At 49.4% G+C, this 27894-nt stretch overlaps 1 protein-coding gene across 2 annotated transcripts in view; it reads left to right on the top strand.

Annotated features, from left to right (window-relative positions):
• Capzb (capping actin protein of muscle Z-line subunit beta) overlaps positions 1-27894 on the top strand; it is a 102528-nt gene that overhangs the window by 62975 nt on the left and 11659 nt on the right. For both annotated transcript variants that reach the window (XM_090335696.1, XM_090335697.1), the window contains exons 3-4: positions 10211-10332; positions 14573-14686. In XM_090335696.1, the coding sequence (XP_090191822.1) occupies positions 10211-10332; positions 14573-14686 (236 nt within the window). The remainder of the gene's footprint in view (positions 1-10210; positions 10333-14572; positions 14687-27894) is intronic.

Raw genomic sequence — 27894 nt, forward strand, 5'->3', positions numbered from 1 at the left:
GTGTGTGCTGGTGGGGGATTGGTGGGTCATGGGGCTTGAACTCAGCCTGGGTGCTGTCCCTGAGCTCTTCAGCTCAGGCTACCACCCTACCCTGAGCCAAGCCCCACCTCACAATTTTCTAGAGCTTAGTTGGAGATAAGAGTCTCAGGTCCTTTTGTGCCCAGACTGGCTTTGAACCTTGATCCTCAGATCTCAGCCTCCTGAGTAGCTAGGATGACAGGCATGAGCCACCGCACCTGGAAAGCCATGAGTTTTGAAAAAGTCAAGCAAGAATATGAGGCCTTGAGTTCAAGACCTGGGTCATGCATGTGTGTGTGTTGTGTGTGCGTGCATGTGCATACACACACACACACACACACACACACACACACACACACACACGTGCTTTCCTGCATGTGGTCTCTGGAAGCACCAAGCAGAGTGTGCTACTTCCACCCAGCATAGACCAACTGATGTTTTCTTGCTCCTCCAAAGGACTTGCTGGACTGCAGAAAAGGTGGCAGGGGCTCGCTAAGACTGCACACATTGTTCTTGGCCAGAGTGTCTTGCAGATTGAACTTGCTGACTACCCCTTGGTTTCCACATTCTTTCCATTCCCAAGATTTGCTGCTGCTCTCCGGGCTTCGTAAATCTTTCCCCAATTAAAAGGCCTCCTGGCTGTGTGCAGAGCTCCTCTGCCTCCTGGTCTCTGCCCTTCTGTGTTTATGTTTAAAATTCCATCTTCCCAAAGTGTTCACCACTCAGCAAGTCTGTTTGCAAAGCCCTTGTTTTTGTTTGGGGCAGGTTTCATCATTTTTTTTAAGTTTCTGGAATGATTTGTGAATCTGCTCTTAGTTCTTTGTTTTTACATTTCATGGCCATGGCATGGGAAGGCAGTCCTTGCTTGTGAGCATCTTGAGAGCCCTTAGATGAACAAAGAACCAGGGCATCCTTTTTTACTTGCACTGGGAACAATGAGTAAGAAAGCCAAGTCCTCTGGACCTGGGCAGCTGTCCAGGAAGGAATTTGAAGCCAGGCAAGAGTCAGGCTGAGTTGGAGGTTGCAGGTCTTGGTCCTTGTCGCCTGTAACTGGGAGCTGTGGTTCCCCAGGAATGAACAAAGATCCTGTTCTTGGACACGCACTCAGAAACCAGAGAACAGTATGTGGACAGCTCCTGTTCTTCAGGGACTGGTGAATGTTCCTTTTAGTTAGATGCTGCCTTCTGGTTAATGAGAAATGTAAGGCATAGGAGTCAAGTGCAGAAAGCATCTACTTCCCCAAAGACCCAGGCAGCCTGTCCTTTCTGAGAATCCCTCTTAGCCTGCCTTCCTACCCAACTCAGGGCAAGGAACACCTGGGTTGCCCTATGAACACCTCTGATTTTAGAGACTGGTTAAAAATACTTGGGAGAGTGTGGCATATTCATTCTGCTTCCCCTGACATTCAAGCAAGGCCAGGAATGCAGGCTGAGCAGATCAGGGGAGTCTGAGTGGCAGCCAGAAGTGTTTGGAGCTGTCCCCTGGTAGAGCCCAGGGTTTCAGATGCCACTCCCTCTAGGTATCAACACCACATCAGGGGTGGATTGATTCTGAATATAATTCCTAAGAGCTTTGAATTCAAATTGGACTCTGAAGAAAGCTTGTGTGGTCATGAGCCACCCCTTTCTGCCCTGGGGATGAGTAATTCACAGTGTTTTGCCCCACTGTGGGTTGGGGGTGGGGTGGGAGCAGGGCCTGGCCTTGACTAGTTTATGCTGATAGAGTACCTAGCTGTTTTACAAATAATGTTTCAAAATTTTTATTCTGAAAGCTATATCCTAGGTGATGGTAGAGATAATGAGTCAACTAAATCTTGACAATCAAATGCTGTAAGAAGCTACATGCTGGGGGCTCATACCTGTACTCCTAGATCTGAGGATCACGGTTCTCAGCCAGCCTTGGCAGACAAACACTCCAGACTTAGAGTAACTGGCAAAAAGTCAGAACTGGGGATATATGTACCTCAACACCTCCAGCAGAGCAACAGCCATGGGTAAAAAAAGCCTCAAGGCCCTGAATTCAAGCTGTGTTACTGGCATGTGTGTATGATGCTATAGGATTCCCAAACTGAAATGACCTTTATGATGGCTTAGGCATAGTGAAGCCCTTGCCCAAATGTCCTGTCCCCTTTACTCCTCCTGGACTCAGTTCATTGCCCTGCCCAGTGTCTGTGGCACAGAGGTCTTCTGTTGATCTTTTGAGTTCCTTGAGAGCTTATCTGGAGCCCCAGATTGTGAGTTTTACTGCAAAATGGGGAGACAGGGGAGCCCCAGATTCTGTGTCCTAGCTAATGGGACACATTAGCTGCAGTAGGAAGGATTAGCTGCAGTAGGAAGGTCATTTCTGTGGATGACTCAGTGAAATTGCAACCAAACCTGATCTGTCACCATTCACCAGAAAGAATCTGTGGGATTCTATGGCTTTCCAAGCATGCCGTCGATTTGTTCTGAGTCTTCTTCAGTGCTGGTCTACCCACGTCCACCCTGCCAGACACCTGCAGAAGTCTTAGTGGGATCCAGAAGGTGTCGTTAAGAAGCTTGTAGTCCTGAGAAGTTAGGGAGAATGTGTGATGCAGATCTCCAGGACTTTGTAGCTGGATTTGTGGTGTGCTGTCCTCTCCCCGAGCTGGTGAGCCTCCCACGCCACACCCTCCAGGCTGTCCAGTCCCTAGGTCGCAGGGCACTGGGTGGAAATCCCCCTCAGCCCAGAGTCTGGACAAATGCTTCTGGACTCTGGGCTGGCACATGGGTTCCGCAATCTAGTGTACCACCTGCATCACGCATTTCCACCCCCCGCCCCCAGCCCGGGGTAAGGAGCCAGCAGTTCCTCTCCATCCCTAGCCTCTCCCTGCATGTTGCTAGCTTCCCATTCAGGTGGCCTTCATTCTCTTCCAAGTCGTCCCTACTGGACGTCCCTGGTTGTATGCACACTTCCCTAGTAGCCCGTTGATTTCCATCCTGAACTTGCAGTGTAGACATGCATGTTTAATATACATGGTTTATGCACCAGGCCCAGCCCTCCATACCTGATTTTCCAGCATCTGTGTCAGGTCTCTCCTCTTGGGAGAGTTTTCGGAGAAAAGCTGAGTTCACACTGACCTCGTGGTGCCAAAACCTAGCTTGTTAAATGCTTCCCTCTGCCACCATTTGGCTGATGCTTTTATCTGGAATGCTTTGCCCTTGGGAGATGGTACAGATTTCATTGTGTTGTGGTGCCACCCCTTGTCTACCAAAATAGCCAACCCGTAACTTACTCTGCCTGTGACACATTTTCTTCACCTGGAAGTATAACAATTTGGAATAGAATAGGCCTGCCTCCAGCAGGGCAATGAAACGGACCTATGCTTCCAGCCGTGGAGGATGTTGTGAAGTTATGTACCTTTGGACAAGGACTAGCTCGTGTGTGAGTTATGTGCTTCCCCAAAAGATTTGAGGTGACTCGAGAGTAAAGCCAAGGGCCAGGAGTGTGGCCTAGTGGTACAGTGCTTTCCTAACATGCATAAAACCTTGGGTTTGATTCCTCCGTACCACATATACAGAAAAAGCTGGAAATGGTGCTGTGGCTCAAGTGATAGAGTGAAAGCCCAAAGATAATGCCAAGGCACCAAATTCAAGCCCCAGGACGGGCCAGAAAACAAGTAAAGCTAGCTGGGCACTGGTAGCACAGGCCTGTATGCCAGCTCCTGAGGGGAGGAGGTGGGGGTGGGAGCTGAGGCCTGAGGCCTGAGGCCTGGAAGCTCATGATTTGAAACCTGCTAAACTAATCTCTATTTAACCAACAAAAGGCTGACCTGGAGACATGGCTCAAGTGGTAGAACACTAGCCATAAGCAAGAAAAGTGCTATAATTCCAGGCTTCATTATGTTCAAAAAGAAGAAATTATAAATAACTAGTAATAGTGATTTTTTGTCTTCCTTCCAGTATACCTTAGTATATTTTGTCTTCAGAGAAGTTTTATGTAGAAATCTCTGATATTTAACCTTATTGTTGATAATGATAATCTGAGAAAGACTACATCTTAATAAGGTACTTTTTAAAATCAAATTCTTATCTTACTAAGTAATAACGATATATATAAACATTTAAGCAGTGCATCTAGTAATAAGTGTGTGTGTGTGTGTGTGTGTGTGTGTGTGTGTGTTGCCAGTCCTGGGCTTGAGCTCAGGGCCTGAGCACTGTCCTTGGACTTTCTCAAGGCTAAAGCTCTATCACTTGAGCCTCAGCACCATTTCCGGCTTTTTTTTTCTATGTATGTGGTACCAAAGAATCGAACCCGGGTCTTCGTGCATGCTAGGCAAGCACTCTACCACTAGGCCAAACTCCCAGCCCCTGTTTTTAAATTTAATATGTTATTGTTATTAAAAGGGGTTGCCATTTAATAAATCAGGTAATGAGTACATTTCTCTTTTGGACATTGTCACCCCCTCTTCCTTTGCTTTCCCCAAATTTCTCCCTCCCATTCCTGCCCACAGGTTGCATAGTTCATTTTACACATAGCAGCACAGTAATAGAGCATAGAGCTCCAGCCTCTGCCCTGGAGCTTTGTGTGGAAGAGGGGAGTTGGCCATGTTGTCTCCAAAGAGAGCCTGGGGCCTGTTGGACAAAGTTGGGGATAGAAGGACTTTCGTGGGGGTGGCAAGGCTGACACTAGGCATCGCTAGGGTTGTTGGGCTTTCATGTAGGAATAAAGATACCAACTCGGAAAGGAACTCAGCCACGCAAAATTTACTTCTGCAGAAGCGTGTATCACCAGCCAACCATCTGGCAAGCAGGCACCTAGAGCTGGCAGGCTGCTCCCTTTTTATCCCCAATGCAGCAAGCCCCTCCCCTCTGCTCAAATTGGTGGAACTCAGGCTATATCCAATATACAGTTTTACATTGTTATAAAGTGACAATTAGAAGAGTTTGAGATAAGATTTACTGTGTATAAGCAATCTCAAAACAAACACTGCTCTGCTACTTTTGAACCATCTTAATTCCTCTTCAAAACATGCTCACACCCTCAACAGCTTTCTTGAACAATCTGAGGTGTGTCTTAATTCCTCTTCCATTTTGGAACATCCAGTTAAGACAACACCTTACATTTCAAAAATCTTTCCTTATCCCAAAGCATTTCCCTGTCCCCTTGTTTACTTGCTGATATTGTCTTAGCAGAAAAAACAACCAACTTTGTTAGAAAAGGCCAGATGTGTGGTCTCAGAAATAGATGGACCAAGTTGAGGTATTCCCTGGGCCTGCCATGGTGGCTGCGGGCAGCCCTCAGCTTGAATGCAAGACGTTTGCTTTTTTGCCTTGTAAACTGTAAGACGCTAGTGTCTTATACTCTGCTCTCCGAGGCCAATTCTCAATTCCAAAGCCATCCTGGCAACTTAGAAAAACTTCTGTCTACCCAGGAGATGAGGTAAACCCCTGGCGGGAGAATAGTTAACTAGGCTGCTCTGCTTGCTTACCAGTCCCTTCAGGGAGGGCTAGCATTAGCAGGCCTTGTTGTGCCTGTGCTCAAACCTAGTGACTGTAAACTTCGGATTCTATCTCCTCATTCTGCCCCTTCTTGGCTCTTCTTCCAGCCTTTGAGTCTCCAAAAGAGGAGGCTTTTGAGTTCTGCTTATGAATGGCTGAAAGCAACTCTGAGACTTCAGTTGTCTATCTCAGGAGTAGCTAGGGTTTGCCTAGGTGAGAAAGAGGGGCAGAGGCTTATTGTTTCCTTTCTTTTTGTCAGTCCTGTGGCTTGAACTCTGAGCTTCTTTTGCTCAAGGCTAGCACTCTACCATTTGAGCCACGGCACCACTTCCAGCCTTTTGTGTTGATGTGGTACTGAGGAATCAAGCTCAGGGCCTTATGCATGCTAGGTAAGCACCCCACATTTCCACACTCCCAGCCCAGCTTATTGTTTCTTGAGAAACTCCTTGGTGATAGTGGCATGTGAAAACACTTTTCTGAGTAGCACTGAAAACTGACAGGTCAAACATGGTTTTGCAGCATCGGCTCTTGTTGGCCAGCTTTATTTGTATTGTACCCTGTCACCGGAACCCCCATCGAGGCCCAGTGTAAGGCTCACTCACATTTTTGAACAATATTTTGGTCAATGCTACATCTTACAAGTTATAGTCTGCAAATGAGAACTACAGCCTGTGCTGGTCTTAATATCCAGTGACACCCTGAGATCTGGGATTGCTGGTGAGAAGAGAGGTGGATCTGAAGGAATATGGGAGATTGGTGCCAGGGCCTGGCTCTGGAAGGCTCAAGGACTCATGCCTTGCTAAGCTCTGCTCTGTGATGGGTGCAGAGCCTCTAATCACAGCTTAGGAGAGCCCAGCCCTGAAGCCCCCATGCCAGGCTCCCTTGAATCTGGTCTGGCTAGGCCCTTTGTCAGAGTGGCTTTAGTTGCCTGTTCTAGGGCAGGACAGCTTGCCTGGATGATGAGCCTGGCATGAGGTTTAGGATATGTGCTAGTCCTCGCCCCAACCCTCCAGAGCTGTTCGAGCTGGACCAGAGGTGCCATCTTTCCGCAGAGTAGGTACTGAATTCCACCAGTCAATGTGGCCATTGTCCTGGGGCCATGCATCTTAATACCTGGGACTCTTCTGCTCACTCAAGCAGCTCACTTTCAAAGTTACTTGGTGCATCAGCTGCTACTCAACCCAACAAACTTGACACAGGCCAGGGTAGAGCCTGCAGCCACACCTCACAGTAGATTCAAAGAAATTTCTACCTCCACAGCCTTAGCCCCCCACAGAACTGCCTGCAGGAAGTGAAAGAGGCTGACACTTAGACTGTGTCTACCATACTGAGTCACTGCATGAGGGCACCTCTCCTACCTGCCATCGGCAGTAGGGTGCCCACCTCACCTGCTGGTGAAGGAGTCTCCTGCAGCCCTTCTCTACTCCCAGACTGGGCAGCCAGCTTGTCCCTGTTTGAATTCACCTGTGTCAATGTGCTGCCTAGAGTAAAAACCCACCATAACCTGGAGGCTGGAACCACAGACCAGGATTTGAGCCAGTGTTTTCATAGCTCAGGGTACTGAGCTTTTGTGCTCAAGGCTAGCTCTCTGCTTTTGAGCCACAGCTCCATTTCCAGTTTTTTTGTGTGTTAATTCGAGATGAGAATCTCATGGACTTTCTTGCCTAGGCTGGCTTCGATCCTCAGAACTCAGACTCATAAGTAGCTAGAAATATATGTGTAAGCCACTGGTACCCAGCCTCAACTTTTATTTTTAGAGAGAAGTTTGGGGCCTAGGAAAATAGATCAGGTTGTAGACAGAGCCCCCTGCTGGCCAATGGGCATGGTGACACCCACATGTGGAAAGTGGGGGGAGGGGGGCCCTTCCCAGCTGTGATTTCACCAACATTACTCATCTGTTTTCGATTCTTATCTCTGCAGGAACAGGCTCTTGGCCAGCAGGCAGATCAAAAGGTGGAGTGTGTGCATTTGGCCATTTTTTTTTTTTTAAAGCTGAAGTATAAGGGTGCATTTCTTAAGGGCACTGTGGTTAGATTATCTGTGGTGTTGAACGGGTCTGGCTTTTGTGCTTTTTCTGAAGGGTTCATCTCAAGTTTCTTTTTCTGGTTGAACAATTTTTTTCAACATTAATAACTAATGGAGAAGAGGAAGAGGCAAAGTAGAACCATATGGTAGCATGAACACAAACCTTGCTGTGGCCGGAAACTTCTGATTTGTATCTCCTTTCATGTGATCAGCTGTTGGGTTAGATAGCAGGGAAGGATTCGCTGTGGGCAAAAGCAAGGCCACACTTTGTTGTTTGGTTTTGTTTTTGTTTTTTCGGTTTCGTACCCTTCCTTAGACGCTGGCTGGCAACTGTTTAGCTTTGGGCAACTCTTTGCTTCTCTTCTTAAAAACAACTCTGCCAAGCTGCCTCAGCATCAGAGGTGAAGTGGGCAGGCGCGATGGGGCGGTGCCTGGCCCTTGTCTACTGTTACTGCTGCTCTCCCAGCCTTTGAAGAAGCAGGGCTATTTAGGACAGTGCCATTGCTGCTGAGCTAATGCAGTGTCACTTTTTTGTCTAGTACTGGGGAATTGAACCCATGCCAGGCAAGTGGCAGAACTACTACTGGAGCCATGCCCCTTATCTTCTTTTAAAATTTTGTTTTTGAGATAAGGTCTCACTAGCTTTCCCTTGGCTAGCCTTGAACTTGCCATCCCCCTGCCTCTACTTCTAGAATAGCTAGGATTTAATGTGGGTACTTCATGCCTGGCCTGCAATGTGCTTTTGCCCAGGGCCTCTCACATTCTAGACCAGCCCTCTATACTGCCCTGCACCCCAATCCCATTATTGTTAGGAGGGTGTTGCTGGTGACCGTCTTCCTCTGGTTTGTGTGTCTCCCAGTCTTAATATTTTCCTTTGCCTATCTTTCCTGGACACCTATAAGCCAGCTTGAAGGTGTCACAGGGAAGAACACAGCAATTCCTACCCTCTAGAGGGAGAGCCATGCTCCCTTGTGCCAGAGAGGTCAGTGAAGTCCTGACCCCCCCCCCCCCACTTCCAGAGAAACTGTGGGTACTGTCTGGTCAGCACAATGTGTGTTATTCCAAGTCACTAGGATTTGAGTTTGACGCCACTCCACGCAGCAGCCTGGATCTGCTGCTCCTCACCTGAGCAGTCTCTGAAGGACCGCTGTTTCTGCAGCCCAGAGTGGGCGGGACCTTGTTTGGCCCTATCTTTGCAGTTCAATCACTGCAAGCTCATCACCCACCAGACGTACTGTGAATTCTGTTGTTGGTTTCATTTTGTTTTGCAGTACTAGAGTTTGAACTCAGGCCTTGGGCTTGTTAGGCAGAGATTTTTCCTTTTTTTTTTTTTTTGCTTTTGTTAAATCTAACAGGGTCTTATATTTTTCTCCTGGGCTGGTCTAGACTACAATCCTCCTATTTACACTTTCTGCTTAGCTGGAATGTCAGGGAGGCTTTATTGGTTGAGATAGAGGTTTTTTGTTTGTTTGTTTGGCAGGGGCAGCCAGTCCTGGGGCTTTAACTCAGGGCCTGAGCACTGTCCTTGGGCTTTCTCAAGGCTAGAGCTCTACCACTAGAGCTACAGCATCACTTTCACCTTTTTTCTATGTATGTGGTACCAAGAAATCGAACCCATGTCTTTGTGCATGCTAGGTGAGCACTCTAGCCCTAGGCCACTCTTCCGGCCTCAAGTTAGGGTCTTGAAAACTTTTTGCACAGGCTGACCTCAAACCACTGTCCTCTGATCACCACCTCCTTCGTAGCAAGTATTACAAGCATAAGCCACCATGCCTGGCTTGTTTTCCTGTTCTCACAGTGACATGGCCAGAGGGCAGGGTGGACTAGAGAAAAGCCAAGTCATATAGTTTCCTTTCCCCCACTGGGAAGGATGCTTGGTGCAATTGGCAGCCCCTTGCCAGGCAAATGAGATGTTGGGACCCCCACGAACGAAGCCACAAGGTGAGAAGGAGCCAGCACAGGCATAGACTGTGGACATGACTCAAGCCCAAAGGAATCCATTCTTGAAAGGGCTGCTGTCCCTTTCTGGGATATTCTGGTGGGACTGCGATGTTTTGAGTTTGGAGGAGGCTGCCTCAGCCTGTTCACTGGAGGGCCATGGTTGGAACCGGCGGTGCGTGCCGTAGCGTTCAGTCTGCCAACCACCGCCCCCACCCTAGTGGTAGGGCAGGACTGCAGAGGTAAGCTGGCCTAGCTCTGCTGTGGAGAGCTGGTAAGGAGCTACCTTTGTAGCTGATGTAGCCGACTCTGCAGCCAGCCCGGTCATGCTTGGCCAAAGGCCTGGAAAGTGCTGGAAACTCCACCCAGCATGGGAGCCTGTGGGAGTTCTCTTGCATGGATGGGTTATTCTTTTGAGTTCTTGGAATTCCTATGCATTTGAAATGTTTGCCTTCTTCTCAGGACTTGAGCTTGTACTTTGCCCACCAGAGACCAATAGCAGGCACATACGTACTTAGGCTTACAGGACCACCCTGGCAGCCAGGTGAGAGATGCACTGAAAATCACGCTCCACCGTAACCCGAGACCAGGTTTCTTTATAGAGCGCCACACGTGATGTTGGGCACATATAGGGGGAAAGAGAAGAACGAGCCTGTAATTCTGGCAGGGCACCAAGAGCCAGATGTTAGATATACTACCCACCATTCAGATGACTGAATCTGAGGTGTTATTTTAATCACATTTCTTACCTGTTCTTTTCTTCCTGCCAGGTCCCCAGCCTGTGTGAAGATCTCCTGTCTTCTGTTGACCAGCCACTGAAAATCGCCAGAGACAAGGTGGTGGGCAAGGATTACCTGCTGTGTGACTACAACAGAGATGGGGATTCGTATAGGTGAGCTCATGCCCGGTAGGCCACCATACCAGTCATTTCCACCTGCCTCTGCAGCACACAGACCTCAGGACTCCGACAAACCCATGCGCCACTCATCCATCTTTCTGTTTGTCCTTCCATCTTCCTCCTCTTCTTCCCTCCCTTCTACCGGTCATCCGGCAGGCCTGCAGGTATTTGGAGAGAACTTCCCTTAGCATTGGTGATGGTGTTTTTGTGGGACCTAATGGAGAGGGAGGGATGCCGATAGCATATGGCTGCTCTGTTGCCATGTGTGTGGTCCTGTGGAGGCAAAATACAGCCTGTGCCCAGGGAGGGTCCTCCACCCAGCTCTGGCAGCCTCTGCACCTCTCCCATCACCAAGTTGAGCACTAGTTGGCATTAGTCCTTCCCTGAGTGATAACCTCTCTATGAGATCTGGTTCAGGGCTTCTGGGTAACGCACTTGCGAGTGGTGGTTAGAGATAGCAGGGTAATTCCTAAAAGTGATATCTGAGCTAGGATTTTTGGGCGGAGAGAGAAAGTAGTAGGGATTGAACTCAGGGCCTTGGGTTTGCTAGGTAAATACTCTATCACTTGAGCCATGTCCCCAGTTCTGAGTTAGGTTTTTTGTTTTGTTTTGTTACTGTTGTTGTTTGATCCAAAAGGCTCTCCCACAAGTGTCCTTCAGAATGCAAAAGTTGTTCTGATCAGGCTAGAGGGGAGAGTTTTCTGGGCTTAAATCAAGACCCTGGGTGAAAATGAGCTTGGTGGTGTTCAGAAGCAATAAGAGGATGATGTTAAAAGCCTGGCAAGGAAAGCACATAGAACCTTAAAGGCTAGCTTAAGGTTTACTGGAGTGAATTAAAGACATGGCACATAGGGCAAGCCGGATGGCATAGCACAGAGCTTGCCACATATTTAAAAAGTTTAATAGTGACTGTATATGTGCACATGCATGTGTGTGTGTGCGCACGTGCACATACACACACATGCATATGTTTATGTGTATATATGCTTGTCTGTGTCCTGGTACTGGGGATTAAATTTAGGACCTGGATGCTATTCCTTAGCTTTTTTCCTTAGCTTTTTTGCTCAAAGCAAGTGCTTTACTGCTTAAGCAACAGCTCCACTCTGGCTAATTGGAGATGAGTTTCATGGCCCTGGGCTGGCTTCTGGCGGGGATCCTCAGATCTTAGCCTCCTAGATAGCTAGGATTATAGGCATAAGCCACCAGTGTCCAGCTTAAATAGTGACTTTTTCCAGTCATGAGGCTTGAACTCAGGGCCTCAGCACTGTCGTTGGGTTTTTCTTAAGGCTGGGGCTCTACCACTTGAGCCACGGCACCACTTCTGGCTTTTTCTATGCATGTGATACTATGGAATGGACCCCTGGTCTTTGTGCATGCTAGGCAAGCACTCTACCTCTATGCATTATTTTACAATGGTATTTGTTCCTCCTGCCAGCAGAAGGTAGGTAGGCAATAATAGAGCAGAGACTAGAGTAGAAATGGGGTGCAGGACAGGAGATGTGCCAGGGTGGAGTGTGGGCGAGACAGGTGTGATCATGATTGCAGGGCTTTGGGCCATTGGTGGAGGTGAAGAGAATTCAGGGAGCTGCTGCTCTAGAGATGCTTTAAACTTAAAATGTCTTTTAGATCTAAGCAGAGGTACCAGCTGGTGATAGTACTGGGCAGGTCAAGTTGCCAGTGGGCGTAGTCCTTCTTGGGACCCTCCCCAGAAGTCAGTACCTCAGAAATGTCCTTTGTCAGGCCCAGGAAGTGAGAATGGCCTCACCAGGCCTGGGGCTTACAAGAAGGTTTTTCCTGGAAGAGATATGCTGGATTTTGCGCAATCAGCGTTATTTCCTCCTCTCCACACCCCCCAAAAACTTCAATCAATCTAGTCATTCTACAGGAGCCTAAGGAAGAAGGGTGGGGGGGGGTGTCCGTGTCTTTATCTAGGCCTTGTTCCCTTGGTCCTCCAGCCAGGGTGCCCTGTGGGCTCTGCCTGCACTCCTGAGGTGCTGGGGGCCTCTGGGAGCTTTGAAGAAGAGCATGAGCATCAGGCAGAAAGCTTGTCTTTCCTTTCCCCTTATGGATCTGAGACTTCAAGGTCTTCTGATTTTCTCCACACATTTCCATCCTGTGTTTGATCGTTGGCTTAAATAAGATCCTTATGGTGTGACGGTTGCCAGCAGCACGGCTTGAGACCTGTTAGCTGAAACAAAAGGCCTTCTGGGGAAATGAAAGCCTGACTTTTGAAATCTAAGCGTTCCTGTCCATCTGTCTTTTCTCAAATGGCCTCCATTTAAGCTCTTAAATGTGTTCTGAGTGCCCTTTCCACTAAGAATATTCTGGGTAATGTTATGATTTTCCCCCAGCTACAATTACCCTGGCTCCAGGACTAGTGACTTGAAATGCCGTCTGTCGCCTGTGAGCCAGGAGAAATGTGAGTTCCAGGCCTGAGTCTGCAAGAGGATGGATTCTTGTGTCTCAGCAGGTGGCCTTTAAATAAGAGCCAGTTGTGGGGGCCGGGAGTCTGACCTAGTGGTTGATTGCTTGCCTAGCATGCACAAAGACCCGGGTTCGATTCCTCGGTACCACATACATAGAAAAAAGCCAGAATTGGTGCCGAGGCTCAAGTGGTAGAGCTCTAGCCTTGAGAAAGTCCAAGGACAGTGCTCAGGCTCTGAGTTCAAGCCCAGGACTGGCAGTAAATAAATAAGAGCCAGGTATGATGTGAACTGTGGGTCCAGGAGTCTCAGGAAGCAGCAGTAGGGAGGCAGAAGTTAAAGTTGGTATTCAGGCTTCTGCCTCTGCACCTTTGCCGCAGTAGAGAAAGAGCCAGCCCCAGTTACATGAGAGTAGTGACCACAGATCTTCCTTGTTAGATCTGGTAACAAGCCTTGTTTTTATTTGTTTTGGGTTTTTTTTTTTTTGTGGGGGGTGCCTAGGGCTTGAAATCAGGACCTGGGCACTCTGTCCCTGAGCTTCTTTTGCCCAAGGCTAACACTCTACCACTTGAGAGCCACAGCACTTCTAGCTTTTTCTGAGTAGTTTATTGGAGATAAGAGTTTCATGGACTTTCCTGCCCAGATTGATTCTGAACTGTGATTCTCAGATCGCAGCCTCCTGAGTAGCTTTGATTACAGGATTTAGTCATTAGCATCTGGGTCAATTTGGGGGGAGGGAGGTGCAGGTCCATCATGGGACTTGAACTCTGGGCCTGAGCATTGCCCTTGAGCTCTTCAGCTCAAGGCTATTGCCCTCCCCTTGAGCCAAGCCCTATTTCCCATTTTCTAGAGGTTAATTGGAGATAAGAGTCTTAGGTCTTTTTGTGCCCAGGCTATCTTTGAACCTTGATCCTCAGATCTCAGCCTCTTGAGTAGTCAGGATTATGGGGTGAGCTGCCGCACCTAGCGACTTTTTTTTTTTATTTTAATGCTGTGTCTGAGCAGAAGAAACAGGATGGAATTCCATATCTGTTAGCCTAGTACAACGCTGTAGAGCCTGTAGGCACTCTGTAGTGGGCATCATCGAGGCAGACAGCAGTCTTCTTCCTTCCCACAGACCAGGCAGGACGCGCGTGAGGTGTGAATTCCATGGAGTGGGAGGTGCAAGGGTGTCACATCCTTCCTCTTCTTCACTAAGTGTACCTGGGGTCCCATGTGAAGTTCTGTGCTGACTGCCAGCACGCCAGTGGGGAGAAAAGGCTCCTGGCATTCTGGCTTTGGCTCTTTGACTCTGCAAATGACAGGAGCCACATTTCAGGTGCTCAGCGCCCACTTTGTGACAGGTACAGAACATTTCTGTACTCATGAGAGCATCTGGCTGTTCTGCCAAAGGGTGGACACAAAAGCTTCCAGGTGGCAGACACAGGCTCAGGCCCAGCGCTGGCACCCACGTCCATGCTTGAGTGTACATGCAGGTACAGTCTGCATTTCTAAGTGGGGCTGAGCCGTTTGGGAACTGCCTTCTTATGGCTTCCTTATCTGTTCCGAGTCCAGAGGAAGTGGGCAGACTTGGTTACCTGAGGACTAAGCGTAGAACCAGCAGCTTTAGGTTTCCCACATGCTGTGAGCAGCAAATAGTGCCTTCTTTTTTGTACAAGGAAGTAGCTCTTAGGTACTGTCTGTATCACATGCTGGTGAGCAGTGCGCATAGCAACTTAGCCTCTGAAGTCCCACAGAGCTGGTGCCTGGGCTCACCGCCCAAGCCACGTCCTCCTGGGGGGACTCACAGACTTCCCCTCTCCTCCCTGCAGGTCACCGTGGAGTAACAAGTATGACCCTCCTTTGGAAGATGGGGCCATGCCCTCTGCTCGACTGAGGAAGCTGGAGGTGGAAGCCAACAATGCCTTTGACCAGTACCGAGACCTGTGAGTTGCTCACCCCACATACCCCAGCACCTGTGGGTTTGTGCCCTTTGACTTGGTGGCTGCCCCCATGACTGAATCTGAGCTGCCAGTGACAGGATTGGGGCCACTTGTTCCTTGATTGGTTAGCGACCCAGAGTGTGGTCATGGAACAAGATAGGTCTCACTGTGTCCATAACCATAGCCAGTACTGTCAGGGTGGTGACTTCCGGATGGGGACACTGAGGCATGGAAAGGTTAAAGTGAGAGGCAGAGCCAGGACTTTAATGCTGATCTGCCTCCACTGGATGTCTATGTTTTTTTCTGCATCTCATAACCAACTCTGGTGATCGGGTCCCTGCCGGAGACTTGGTTGCCAAGTAAGGCGGAGTCAGTCTTTCAGTGAGATGAGGCAAAGTAGTGCTTCTGAAGACTGAGTTGACTGGGGCAAGACACCAGCTCCTACTAGGAGAAGTGTTTGTAGTCTGTCAGATGCTTCCCTGCCTTCCATCACCAATATCATGAGAAAGAGCAGTCACCTCCCTCAAGGAAAGGCACCAGGCATGTCCTCTGAAACATTTTCCTAACACAGTCTCATCTTAACTCAAGTTCGGTTCTGAAAATGCAGCAAATTTAAACTATGTGGTCCTAATTCCATGTGAATTCCACCATCTGGAATTGGGGATGGCAGACTACTAGAAAAGCCTTGCAGGCCACAGGCTAGTCTTTAAAATAAAAAAAATTATATATATATACATATATATATATAAAAATGTTAAACTTATCCAGACACCTGGGATTCATCCTAACTACTTAGAAGGCTGAGATCTGAGGATTGTGATTCTAAGCCAGCACAGGTACAAAAGTCCGTGAAACTCTTCTCTCTAATTAAGCACAAAAAATAAATAAAAGCCAGAAGTAGAGCTATGGCTCAAGTAGTGGAGCACTTGAGCAAAAAAAAAAAAAAAAAAAAAAAAGTGCTTAGGGACAATACCTTGATACAAGCCCCAGGCCCAACACCCATTAAACAAAAAAAAAAGTTAAACTCAGGGGCCACTCGTGGTGGTGGTTGTGTCTATAATCTCAGCTACTCAGGAGGTGGAGGTTAGAGGATCATAGGTCAGAGACCAGCCTATCTGTTCTTCTCACTGAGCCTTTAGGTACCTAGGATCTGGTCCTCAGTGGTAGTTTGCATACTCAAGTCTAGGATGCAGGCAGGAAAATAGAAATCCTAGAAATGGTAATGGAACTAACTGTGGTCAGAAAAGAGGTTTTGGTCTCCACTGGGTAGACTATGGATTAGTCTTAGAAGGCTAGCTCACAGCAGTTTGCTGTGACATGTCTCACAAATGACTTAGGAAGAAAAGGACTCTCTTCAGTGTGACACACAAACAGAGCCTGAGAGAAACCAGAATGTTTCAGGGAAGCCATTGGTAAAGGGCCATGAGCACTTCAACAACCCTGCGTGACTCACCAAGTAACCCAGTCTTGTCCTCAGTCCCTCATCATGTGACCTTAACCAATCCTCTCAAAAATTGTGGGGAGACAGTTTGTCCCTTACAGATGACACAGGCATCACGAGTGCCATGACTCACACAAGACCACAGGCATGCAGACAGAGAGCTAGGAGTCAGGTCTCTTAAGAGTTCTGTTTCTTGAACTTGGCCTAGTAGTTCTTTCCCTGTTCATGCAAAAAAATAGTTCTTCACTCTAACCATAGTTTGTTAGTACAAAATCAACTACAAATAAATGAGCTATTCAAGAAGAATGCCTAAGTGGAATTAGTTTTGTATTGCAATAATAATGCTGGTATTAAAATCACAATGACCCTAATAATTAGCAGAGACCATTGAGTGAACCCGCTGTCTTCTCAGTCCCATTCATGGTCCTGTGAAAGGGCCAGGCCCCTGCATGATTGAGTGGACAGATGAGAAAGGTCAAGTGACTTACCAAGTTCACAAACCAGGATGTGATGGAACCAGGCTGTCAAACCATCCTTCCCTCACTGTAGAGTCCAGAACAAATGGACAGGCATTTGTGAGCCTACCCTGAGCCAGGTGTTCACAGTGGGTGTCCAACAAGGTTTCTGCTTTCACAGGCCTTCTATGGACAAGATCCATCTACAGACATTCAGTCAAGTGAGTGAGTTAGGCTGGTGTGTGACAAAGGATGTGCCACCCTGCGTATGCTGGGAAGGCCGTTGAGAGGAGGCCAGTGCCGAGGGCCGGCTCCTGGTATGTGCACCCGTGCTCTGTGGACAGAGGGGTATCACAACCCAGCCTCTTTGCCCCCTTTGTAGCTTTGAGCATTCCTCAAGGGGCCGCAGGAAGCCTGCATCTAGTTAAGTGGAGAGTGGGGAGGGAACATGTGTGGATATGTATGCTGGGTTTCCACGTGGGGAGAGCCACGTGGGCCGCTCCTGAGCTGGAGAAGCGAGGCAACCGGCCTCACTCCCTTGTCCTCTTCAGAGGCTATATTAAGTGCTTTTAGTTTGTGTGTGTTTTAATTGGGCTGCGTGTTTTGATTTGGTAAAGAGTTGGGTTCTGATCTTTATAGACTTAAAAACATTTGAGTTGTTTCCACAATAAAGCAACCTTGATATGTTGTTTTATGGTGTGTTTAGGGCCAGCACAGGGCGAGCCTGCTTTTGTGTTTGATTTCTGCTCTGCTTGTTCTGGTTGGTCTTATCCTTCCCATACACTGAGGGGCAGGACTTCAACTGTCACTCAGAGCTCATCACAACTTTTCCCAATCTCTCATACTTAGCTGTCAACCCAACCCACAAGTGGAGAGGCAGAGACTCAGAGAGGGGCCCCAAGTGGTTAGCTCCGTGAGGAGCTCTCCCCAGCTGGCTCAAGCGGGATTAGCTTCACCACTCTGGGCTAAAAATTACAAAGACCAATCTGCTTTATGTTGTTTGGGGGGAGTTGTTTTTAGGAGATCTTGTTTTTAGGGGGTCAAACTGGGGTTTAAACCCTAGGCCTTGCATTTATTAAGCACTCTTAACACTTGAATCACAAGCAATGCCTGCAGCTCTTTCTGCTTTAGCTTTTTTGTTTTGTTTTGTTTTGTTCCTGTTTTTTTGTTTGTTTGGGGTTTTTTTTGTTTGTTTGTTTGTTTGTTTTTCCAGTCATGAGGCTTGAACACAGGGCCTGGACACAGTCCTTGGACACTTTTTGCTCTGCCACTTGAGTCACAGCACTACTTCTGGCTTTTTCTGCCTATGTGGTACTGAGGAATGGAACCCAGCTTCGTGCTTGCTAGGTGAGCACTTTACCGCTATGATATACTCCTGGGTCTAGTTTTTATTTTTATTTCTGTTTTGTTTTGTGCTGGTCCTAGGGTTTGAAACTCAGAGCCTGAGCATTGTCCCTGAGCTTTTTTTGTCCAAAGCTAGGGCTTTGCCACTTGAGCCACAACTCCACTTCCAGCTTTTTTGGTAATTTAGTGGAGATAAAGAGTCCCACAGACTTTTCTGCCCACGCTGGCTTTGAACCACAATCCTTAGATGTCAACCTCCTTAATAATTAGCATTAAAGGCATGAACTACTGGCCTGGTGTGTTTTTTGTTGATGTTGGGGTGGGTTTTTTTGTTGTTTTGTTTTGGCTTTTTTTTTTTTTACAAACAAGGTAGCTTACTAGTCTCATTTTGCTTGGGCTGGCCTGGACTTAATTCCTCCTATTTATGCTTCCTATATAGTTGGGCTAACCAGGTGCCTCTCACTACATCTAGCTTTTTGGAGGGAAAGAAGGGGGCTAAGCTAGCCTCAAACAGTGATCCCCCTGATCTCAGCAAATGGAGTAGCTAGCATCTAAGGCATAAGCCACAACACCTGGCTTCCTTCATCGTTTTCCTTACTCTGCTCTCTTCTAGAAATTCCCATTTTCAGAGTGCCCTGAGGGCATAGTGGATCCTGAGCCGTTTTCCCTCTAGTTTTGGACTAGAAGGCCTTGGTCCTGGAGTATCACTGACCATTAATGATGTGACACTGAGTTTTCTAGATTGTTCCATAGGATGGAAGAGCTATAGCCCCATTCCCGCCCCTGTCTCTCTCACCTTTGTACCCTTCCTGCCATTGACCCATGCTCATGAAAATACTCATTTATTGTCACCCTCTGAACAAAGCCATGCTGGTGAACAGGCTCAGGTCCCTGTGGTGAAGAAGTTCATCCAACTCAGGCCTGCAAGACTGCCACACAAGGGGCCCAGGCTTGGTGAGAGATGTTTGGATCCTGAGGCAGACTCACCACTGCTAGAAAGGAAGGATGGCTGAAAAGCCACCCACTTCAGAACATAGTGCCCAGGGTAAGGGCGTTGGCCATGCCCACGGCCTATTCCAGATTGGGGCCGGGCATATGTGGAACACCCCACCCCACATCCACATTGGCCCAGCTCAGCCGTCTCATGATGCTCATTACCATAGAAGCCTCAGATCCTGGTGAACGGCAGAATTTAGGCTGCTTGGCTTGCGTTTGAGTCTCTTGACTACTCACTCATCAGAGACCACTCTTGGGGGTGTCAGTCCTCTCTGGGGGATACAAGGCCGCCTAGAACTTTATTGGGGAGCCAGATTTGTGGACCAAACCTCCATGTATGGTGGGACGGCCATCCTGGATTTGCTACATATTGCACACATACACACACATATATGTGCAGGCATGCACACATATATGGAAACGGGCCTCCCCCACCTGGGGGAGGCACTGGCAGTGCAGGTGTGCAGGCGTGAGTGAGGCCCAGCTGACTTCCCTGGGTGCCTGCTGTGAAACGTGTAGCCTTGTCCCTATTCCTTAAGCTTTTTAAAGATAAGTGGGGGAACAGAGCAACAAGCGCCAGGCCCAGAGCTGAAATGTGATCAGCCCTTCCAGAAACGCTCTCCCCAGAGTGCTCTCTGTCATGAAAGGAAACAAGCCCCCTCGTGACGTCCTGGGGGGAAAAACTTGGTTCTATCGTCTTCAGGGCCCAGCTTTGATCCTGAATCTGCACAGGCTTTGACTTTGCAGGGGCTGGAGTTAATCACCCACACATGGAGTCAGTCTGGTCCGAGTGGTGGGCTGGGGCGGGGGTTGGCTTACGCACAGGCCCTCTAGCTTGTAACTCCTGTGGGATGTGGCACCCCACCCCACCCCAGCACAGCATTTCTCAACCCCAGCCTCGAGGGCCAGCAGTTGGTAGTGTGGCTCTTGCCGCTTAGGAGGGCAGGAGGCAAGTCGGGCCGGGAGAGGGGAGCCATGTCCCCCCCACCTATGTGGCTCTGGCTCCCCCGCTCCTCCTGGCTCTCCTGCTACACCATTTATTGGTGATCTTCTTTGCTATCCTGTGCAGGAAGACTCTGGCAGTGTTTTTCCCAGGGGAGGGAATGCCTAGGTGATGGCAGGCCAGGCCGTCCTGGCTGTGTGCTAGGACTGCGGGAGAGCACTGCCGCCGCGGCCACCACCTGCTGCCTTGGTCCTCATCCCTCACCCAGTGCCAGAGAGGGTTTCTGCCTCTGATTGGTAGGTCAGGCAGACACGAGGCCTGAGGTGGGCATTTGGGAAGGGTAGCACACTCAGGCAGCCGGCTCCCGGATCTCTCGACATCCCTTCCTAGCAGAGGTGATGCTTTGCCTTAACTCTGGGCCTGATCCAGCTTAGAGCCCAGAAGCTCATCCCTTGACCGGAGTGCTCCATCTTCTGGGGTGGGATCTGGAAGTGGCGTCTCCAGGAACACGGCCTGCTTACTGTGGGGGAGAGACTCAGAAGGCTGCCAGGCTCCAAGGTCAGCATCCTGACCTGCCAGGAGCCTGTCCAGCTCCAGCTCTCAGGTTGGGTCTTGCCTGGCCTCTGTCAGCCTGGGTTCTGTTCTGCCCAAGACCAGATGTTGTAGCTGAGGGGAGGGGCGGCACCAATCGCCCCCACAGAAGATCGCTCCCATCTGTACCAGACATCTTGCTTGCGCTCTGCGATCCCTGGCTTTTGGCTTGGAACAGATAATATCCCAAACATGCGGTTGCAATTTATTGGCCTTATAAGTTAATTTTAGTGGGTGTGCAATTGATTGAAATCAAAACTTAATGAAGGCCAGAGTCTAGGGGGGAGGCAGGGAGAAGGAATTGAGAAACAGAGCTTTGTGTTCTTCCTTGTTTGGGGTCTGAGATAATCTTCAAAAGCTCTAATTAGCTTTTCTAATCAACTCTGCTTGTCTAGAAGAAGTTTACCTAGTGAAACAAGGCCAAGCTGGCATCCCCATGGCAGCCCCAGAAGCCCACGGGCCTCTGTGGGAGTGACCCAGGGTTCTGGATAGATGGACCTTCCCCCTTCCCTACTCCATACTCTAATCGGCAGCCATTTTAGAGTCTTGACTGTTTCTGCCCCCTCTACTCTCAGTCCAGTGGTTCTGATGACATGTGAGCAACCCTGACCGAGGATTCCTGACGCGGTTCCTGAGGATGGTCTCTTCCTCTGGACATGAATGTCCAGTGCTCCTGTCTGAGGGAGCCTCATAGAGAATGGGAAGCCAGCAAACTTGCTGGGCCCGAGGTGTGGGGACCTCCAGCAGGAGTTTCCAGCACCTACACTGGATCAGGCCAGGCTGCGAAATGGGGAGAACCTTGGCTTCACAAGTGACTTGAGCTTGAATGCAAGTAACTCTGCAACCGCCAGCTTCCCTGCGCCCGCCCCAGTCCACGCTGAGGGCTTCCTGCTTGCTGTCTTGGTGCCCAGCCACCCTGATTCCTCATAGCCATATGGTGACCCCAGGCTGCTCGGGCCCCATTATCACCCAAAGCTGGATGCCTTCTCTGTTCCTGTGGTGATGCGATGAGGGGCTCTTGGTGCCCTGGTGTTGGTGGGATATCAGGTGGTGTTGTCATTGGCCTTTCTGGAAGGCAGTGCCTCAGGTCTTACTGTCCAGCCACCACCTGCAGGGAAACATGGAGAAAGATGGAAAGTGGTTCCTGCTGTGACTGGGGAGAGATCATGAGTCATTGCATGGACTTATACCAAGAACTTGCCAGGCATGTGGCACAAGTGAGTGCAGCCATGATGGAGTGAGAGCCAGCCTCCCTCATGAGGCTCCTGCCTTAACAGGGCTGAGGAGTGCAGACTGGGCCACAAACAAATGGCAAAAAAGCCTGCCCCGTCTAGTCAGGGCAAGAAGGAACCAGTGTGGGTGTTGGGTAGGAAGGGCAGAGGCCTCAGCTAGGGCTAAGGGCAGCCATGGGGCAGCTGGGAGGGACAGGGCTGATAGTGGGTCTGCCTTGTGCCCCGTGGAAAGGCCAGCTAACGAGGCCAGCCTCCGCTCACATCCAGGAACTTGGATTTCAGGAGGCTTCCCACTGATAAGAGTAGCTCACAGGACCCAAATATCGTGGTTTATGCCGGCTCCCTGCTTTCTTTCCTGCTAGAAGTCTGAGGTTCCAGTAACACACCCTGAGTATCAAGTCTAACCGCTTCCCTGGGTTGTCCAGCTCATTCTGGGGAACCTTGTCCCATGTGACTCTAGTGCCTGGAAGCTCCAGGCCTTCTCCCCAGGCACTTTCTCCCTCAGCTGCTTTCTTCCCCAGCTGATCAGCTCCACTCTTCTCGCTGCAGTTATATATTTTCGTTTGTCAGTACTGGGGATTGAACCGGGGGATAGGGGCCAGGAGTTTGGCCTAGTGCTTGCCTCGCATGCACAAAGACCTGCGTTCCATTCTTTGATACCACGGATTCTTTCTTTGACGCACAGAAAAAGCCATAAATGGTACTGTGGCTCAAGTGGTAGAGTGCTAGCCTTGAGAAAGCCCAAGGACAGTGCTTGGGCCCTGAGTTTAGTCTCCAGGACTGGCCAAAAAAGAATGAGGTAGGGGGCTCTCCCCACCCTCCTCACTAACTACTACTAGAGCCATTTTACCATTGTAACTGAATGAGGAGGTAGACAAGAAGCCACCTGCTGGCCAAGGACCATTCTGCCCCTCCCTCACAGCTGACACATCAGTTCCCCTGGGGCCCTTAGGGGGATCTGGACAGGCTTGCATCCTACTGACACCCCTCCACCCACACACACCCCCACTCCTGCCCTGGCAGATCCATTGCCTTGTCCTGTGCTGTCTGTCATCTGCTAAAGGAAAGTTAAATGGAAAACAGGATGGGATAGAAAACCAGTTCGCTGTGTACTTGATCCTGCAGGGGAGCCTCAGGGGCTCTGATCCCCCGAAACCCTGTTTCTGTGCCTGTGTGGCACACAGACACACTCGGGGTTCAGCAGTTCCACAGGCTGCCTGCTCAGACGCCTTCTGTGCTTGCATTTAACTTACAGCCTGAACCCTTCCCGGAGTCTGTTCACCACACAACCTGACAGCCTGGTGTGGGAACAGAGCATGGACCCAGTGAGCAGCCACATCTCTTCACAGCTCCCCCCGTCTCAGTTCTGTGACTTGGGTACATTCCCTTTCTGACCTACAGTGAGATTGTATGCAAAGCCCTGAGCCCCAATTGGGTTGTACAAAATGACAGCTTTGGCTGACAGTGACGGCTTTGAAGCCCCAGAACTCTTGGTTGTTGATTTGTTCACAAGGTAGGCTCCTTGGGCTGGCAGCATTTCCACGTGGAGTCTACAGGGGAATCACCCCAGTGTTTCAAACAGATACTTCAGATCCTGGAACCAGCCTAGAGCTGGCTGGTGGCTGGCTACACCACCACCACTCCAAGAGAGGCTGCCATTGTTTTCCTTTAAAACAAAAGCTGTTAGCCTGGTGTGGTGGCTCACGCCTGTAATCCTAGCTACTCAGGAGGCTGAGATCTGAGGATCAAGGTTCAAAGCCTGCCAGGGCACAAAAGGACCTGAGACTCTTAACATCTATAAAACAGGAAATGAGGCTTGGCTCAAGGGTAGGGTGATAGCCTTGAGCTCAGGGGCAACGCCCAGGCCCAGGAGAAGGGCAGTAGCCTTGAGCTGAAAGCTCAGGGACAGTACCCAGGCCGAGTTCAAGCCCCATGGCTCTCCCCCCCACCCCCCCAAAAAAAAGCTGTGATGAGAAGCTGCGAAGAACTGCTGCCCATCTGCATGTGCACATCTAGGCTCTGAAGATGCACACACCTATGCCAACCAACCAGTATGCTCAGGGGAGCTTTGCAGCTATGTATGCCAGAAGGAATTGCCACAGTACCTGTCCTCTGTCTGTGGGCAGACTCTGGGCACAGGTTGTAAGCCGTGGTAAAAGCAGCTGGATTCCACACATATACACAGGCAGGGTGGTTTCAGGGTGCCACGTGGACATGGCCAGCCTCCTGCCAAGGGTTGCTCTTTCTCCATTTGTGCGGAACCAAGTCTAGTTCTCAGGGACAGGCCTGGGCTCCTAGCAAGCAGCAGCCTGTATTTCTGACCGGTTACCTCCTGGGCAGTTCAGAACACATCAAGGCCATTGTGGGGGGGGACCCCCCCCAATCCCCGAGCACACAGCAAAACCACTTCACGCAAGCCAGCAGGCACCTAGGCCTCTTGCCTTCTTCCTGTCTGTGAACTTATTAGTTACCTACGCCTTTGAGCAGAGCTGGCACAACCAGAGGAAGAAAGAGAACCCCTGCTGACCGTTTGCAGTGCCCTGCGCTGGGCAGAGTTGTTCCTGGGGGCAGTATACCCCCACCCCCGCGCCATTGGCAATGGTTTGTTTGGAGCCAGTGGGTGCAAAAGGAATGTTAGTTGTACTGGCAGGAGGTGTCTGGCTTTTAGATGCCTCTGCAAGCAAAATGGAGGTTTTCCTCTTTTCCAGAGCGTAGTGGAATTGTTCCCACCTGTGGGAACCATGTGCTCTTTTTTTTTTTCTTTTCTTTTTTTTAAGTGTTCTTTTGATGTTAAAGATAGAAAAGCAAGGTGCTGCTGGTAGCTGGGGAGTCATTCTCTTGTTCTAGGCTGGAGGAGAGACAGTGGTATTGTCTTAGGGCCAGAACCCCAGTGCCTAGTGTCCTGGCAGCAATTCTATGTTGTCATCTCCTGGTTGGGTACAGACCCCTGCCTTATCTAAGTGCCAGTTACAGAGCAAGAGTGTCCCTCCTGACAGTGGGCCATGCATCTTGCTGCTATTGAGACCTGAGTAGTAGAGCAGCCAGTCTCTGTACCGAAGGACAGGAAGAGAAGAGCGACCCTCAAAACCTTACAACTCTGGATTCGCTGAGGCCAGTGCTGCTAGCTTGGTAAAGGCAGATTTTGCCATTTCCATTGCACTGGCAGGTTTAATCTGGACCCCTCAGCTGGTATTTCAGGCAGCCTGACTCATGTAGTCCTTTCTGCTCTCCCTCTGAAAGCCCAGCCAGTCTCCACACCAGTTAAGGGGTAGCATTCCTGTTCTGGTCCCCCAGGGTGATAGAAGTGGCAGACTGACCCTGCCAGCTCCGCTTCCATCTTTCCCTTGCAGCGCTCGCTGTGTCCACCGCGCTCTGGAGAGAGCAGAAGAGTTCTGGAGTGCAGAGCTGGTTCATGTAACCAGTAACTCGGTGATGCTTTGTGAGGTGGTCTGCTTCCCCATACATTCCCAGGAGAAAAGGTCTCCAAGCATTGTGGCCTAGGTAGACAAGACAAGCTGAGATGGTAAAGCCATGTCTGCAAGAAAGATAATTAGCAGATTTGAGTGGAAGGTTATAGCGGGGCCATTCACCAACTGCGTTGGGTGTGAGAAAGTAGTTCTGGGTTGCATATGAGAACGCACACGTGCCACCTAGGGCCATGCAGGCGCCTTGAGTCCTGTGACACAGAGAGCCAAGGAGGTCCTGTGTCTCCATTCCTGTCTCCAAAACAGCTTCTGCCACACTGCATCTCCAGGAGGCTGGGGATGTTACAGGGGGCCTAGGGGTATTTTCTGTTCCGCTTTCTGAAAGACCTAGAGGATGCTCCAGATAACAAAGTATAGACAAGGACTTGACATTGTTTCATGAGGAATAATGGGAAGGATCAGAAAAGAACATTTGTTGAGGTTAAATGAGCCAGCTTAGATGCTGAAAGGACACCTGAGGAAAGGGCATTGTGTTCTTGCTCTGTGTCTCTAGAAGGCAGAAGGTTCAGATCCAGAGAAAACTATTTTGAATTATTCCAAACAATGGTGTTTGCCTGAAGGCACGTAAGGACTTCCTGTTGCTAGAAGTGTGTGGGCAGAGATGTGGCAGACTGAAGATGTCCAGAATGGCCCTGTGGCCCTCAGCTCTACTTCAGGCCTTGATCAGCCCCTGGTCCTGGGGGATCAGATCTGGGAAGCACCCTCTGACCACTCTGGGTCTTTAGGCCTATGTTGGTGCCAAATTAACATGTCTTGTGTTTATTCAATAAAGCCAGCTGCAAGAGAAAAGCCCATCCAGCATCCATTTGGCTTCCCCAGCCCTCTGGGTCTGTGCACTGTGTCTGCAATGCAGGTGTCATGGGCCAGAGGTCAGGTAACCAGTGCCTCCTGGCTCAAGCCCAGTCAGGTCTGAGAGAAGCCAGGAACCTCAGAGTTTGTTTCTCGGCCAGCACTGAAAAGCCATTCTCTTAGCAGGTCTATCCTGGCCTTGGTTTGTTCTTTTTTTCTTCTCCCCACTCCACCCCCACTTTAGTCCATCATGGTGCTTCAACTCAAGGCCTGGGCACTGTCCCTGAGCTGCTTCACTCTGAGCCACAGCACCACGTCCGATGTTCTGGTGATTAATTGGATTTCAGAATCTCACGGGTTTTCCTGCTTGGGCTGACCCACAGTTCTCAGATCTCAGCCTCTTGAATAGCTAGGATTTCAGGCATAAGCCACTGACAGCCTTTATTTTATTTTTGGTTAGTCACAGGGCTTGAAATCAGGGCCTGGCTACTGTCCCCAATCTACCACTTGAGCCACAGCACCACTTCCAGATTTGTCTGTATATGTGGACTCTAACCCCGGGCTTCATGCATGTAAGACATGCACTAGACATGTACTAAGCTACACTCCTCACCTAGCTCCTTTCTCTATGGAGGTGATGATCTGGGACTCATGCCCTGCTAGATGCCTTTGTATTCAGACTTGGAATCTGGCCTCTGATCCAGGAGACCTCTGAAGGAAGGCATAGAGGCCAGCTTCCAAGGCTGCTCCAGGCTCGTCTCCCTGTTCCTTCCAGAGCTTGGTGTTAACCGGGATTGGGGATTAGATAGGTCGTAGTTAGAGCTCACATTCCCTAAACTAGTCTCCATCTAGAGTGTCCAGGCACGCCGCGGCTTCAGGCATTCCATAAAATATTTTCTTTCCTTCTTTTGTGAGTAAGTCACTGAATGTGAGGTGTATATGTTCCCTTTTTTCTCCAACCCCTAAAGTCCTGTGGTCAAATCATAGACTGTACACATAACTGTAACATTATTCAACTGGACGAGTTATTTTCAGAGAGAAATAACCTAGGTCTCTAGGAAGAGAGTCACTGACACATCAGGCAACGGCCCAAACTGACTTCAAAGATCTTACAGGTAGTAGAGACGGAACACAACCAGGTGCTTGACTGGTATCGACTGTCCTGGCAAACAGCCAGCCCCATCTGAGAATCTTGTTTGTTCTTGGCTTACCTAGTGCAGAGGTAACCCTGAGTGACAAAATGCCAGTTTCTGCCTATTCATATTCATTATGCTGTCACCAGCAGGCAGGACTTGGTGCTCCCCCCCCCCCCTAAGGTGGCCCTGTCTGGCCCCATCTATTTAATCTTGCAGACTGGTTTCTTGGTAGAGTCCATCCGCCTGCCGGGAGTTGCCAGTGCTGCTTGTGGCACTGGTTAGCAGGGTTCACTCTGGACATCAGCAGAGCAGAAATGCCAGTGTTGTGGTCCTGGTCCCCTACCCACTGTTGATTGTTCCCTTTTGAGCCCAGTCGCCTGAGCTGTGTAACCATCCTGGAGAGAGTTTGAATGGTGCACCATTGGTAGAGGGACAGGCAGGGTAGGTTCCATCCTCTGAGGCTGCCCTGTGCATGCCCACCTTTGATGGCTCATTCACCATGACATGCGAGACCCGAGAATGGGTCACTGGTGATGGCGGAGCCCCCTTATTGAAATAGCATGTTATCATTTAAACAACATTAATACTATTTGACTCATTAAATATACAAAGGCCAGTTAAAGTACTTCCATGTGTGTGCTGTTAGTTCTGGCTGGCAACTCCTCAGATGGCTTCATGTGGTTTCAAACAACATTTTAGCACATTCTTAAAATACCCACAAAAGCCTTTATGTAAAAACTCATAAATGCGAACCACATAAAAATGATTTTTTTCCTTGTTTCATGTCATTATGATCAAA

This window comes from Megascapheus bottae, chromosome 6 (assembly GCF_031878675.1).
Source record: "Megascapheus bottae isolate mThoBot1 chromosome 6, mThoBot2.hap1, whole genome shotgun sequence".
NCBI classification, from domain to species: Eukaryota; Metazoa; Chordata; class Mammalia; order Rodentia; family Geomyidae; genus Megascapheus; species Megascapheus bottae.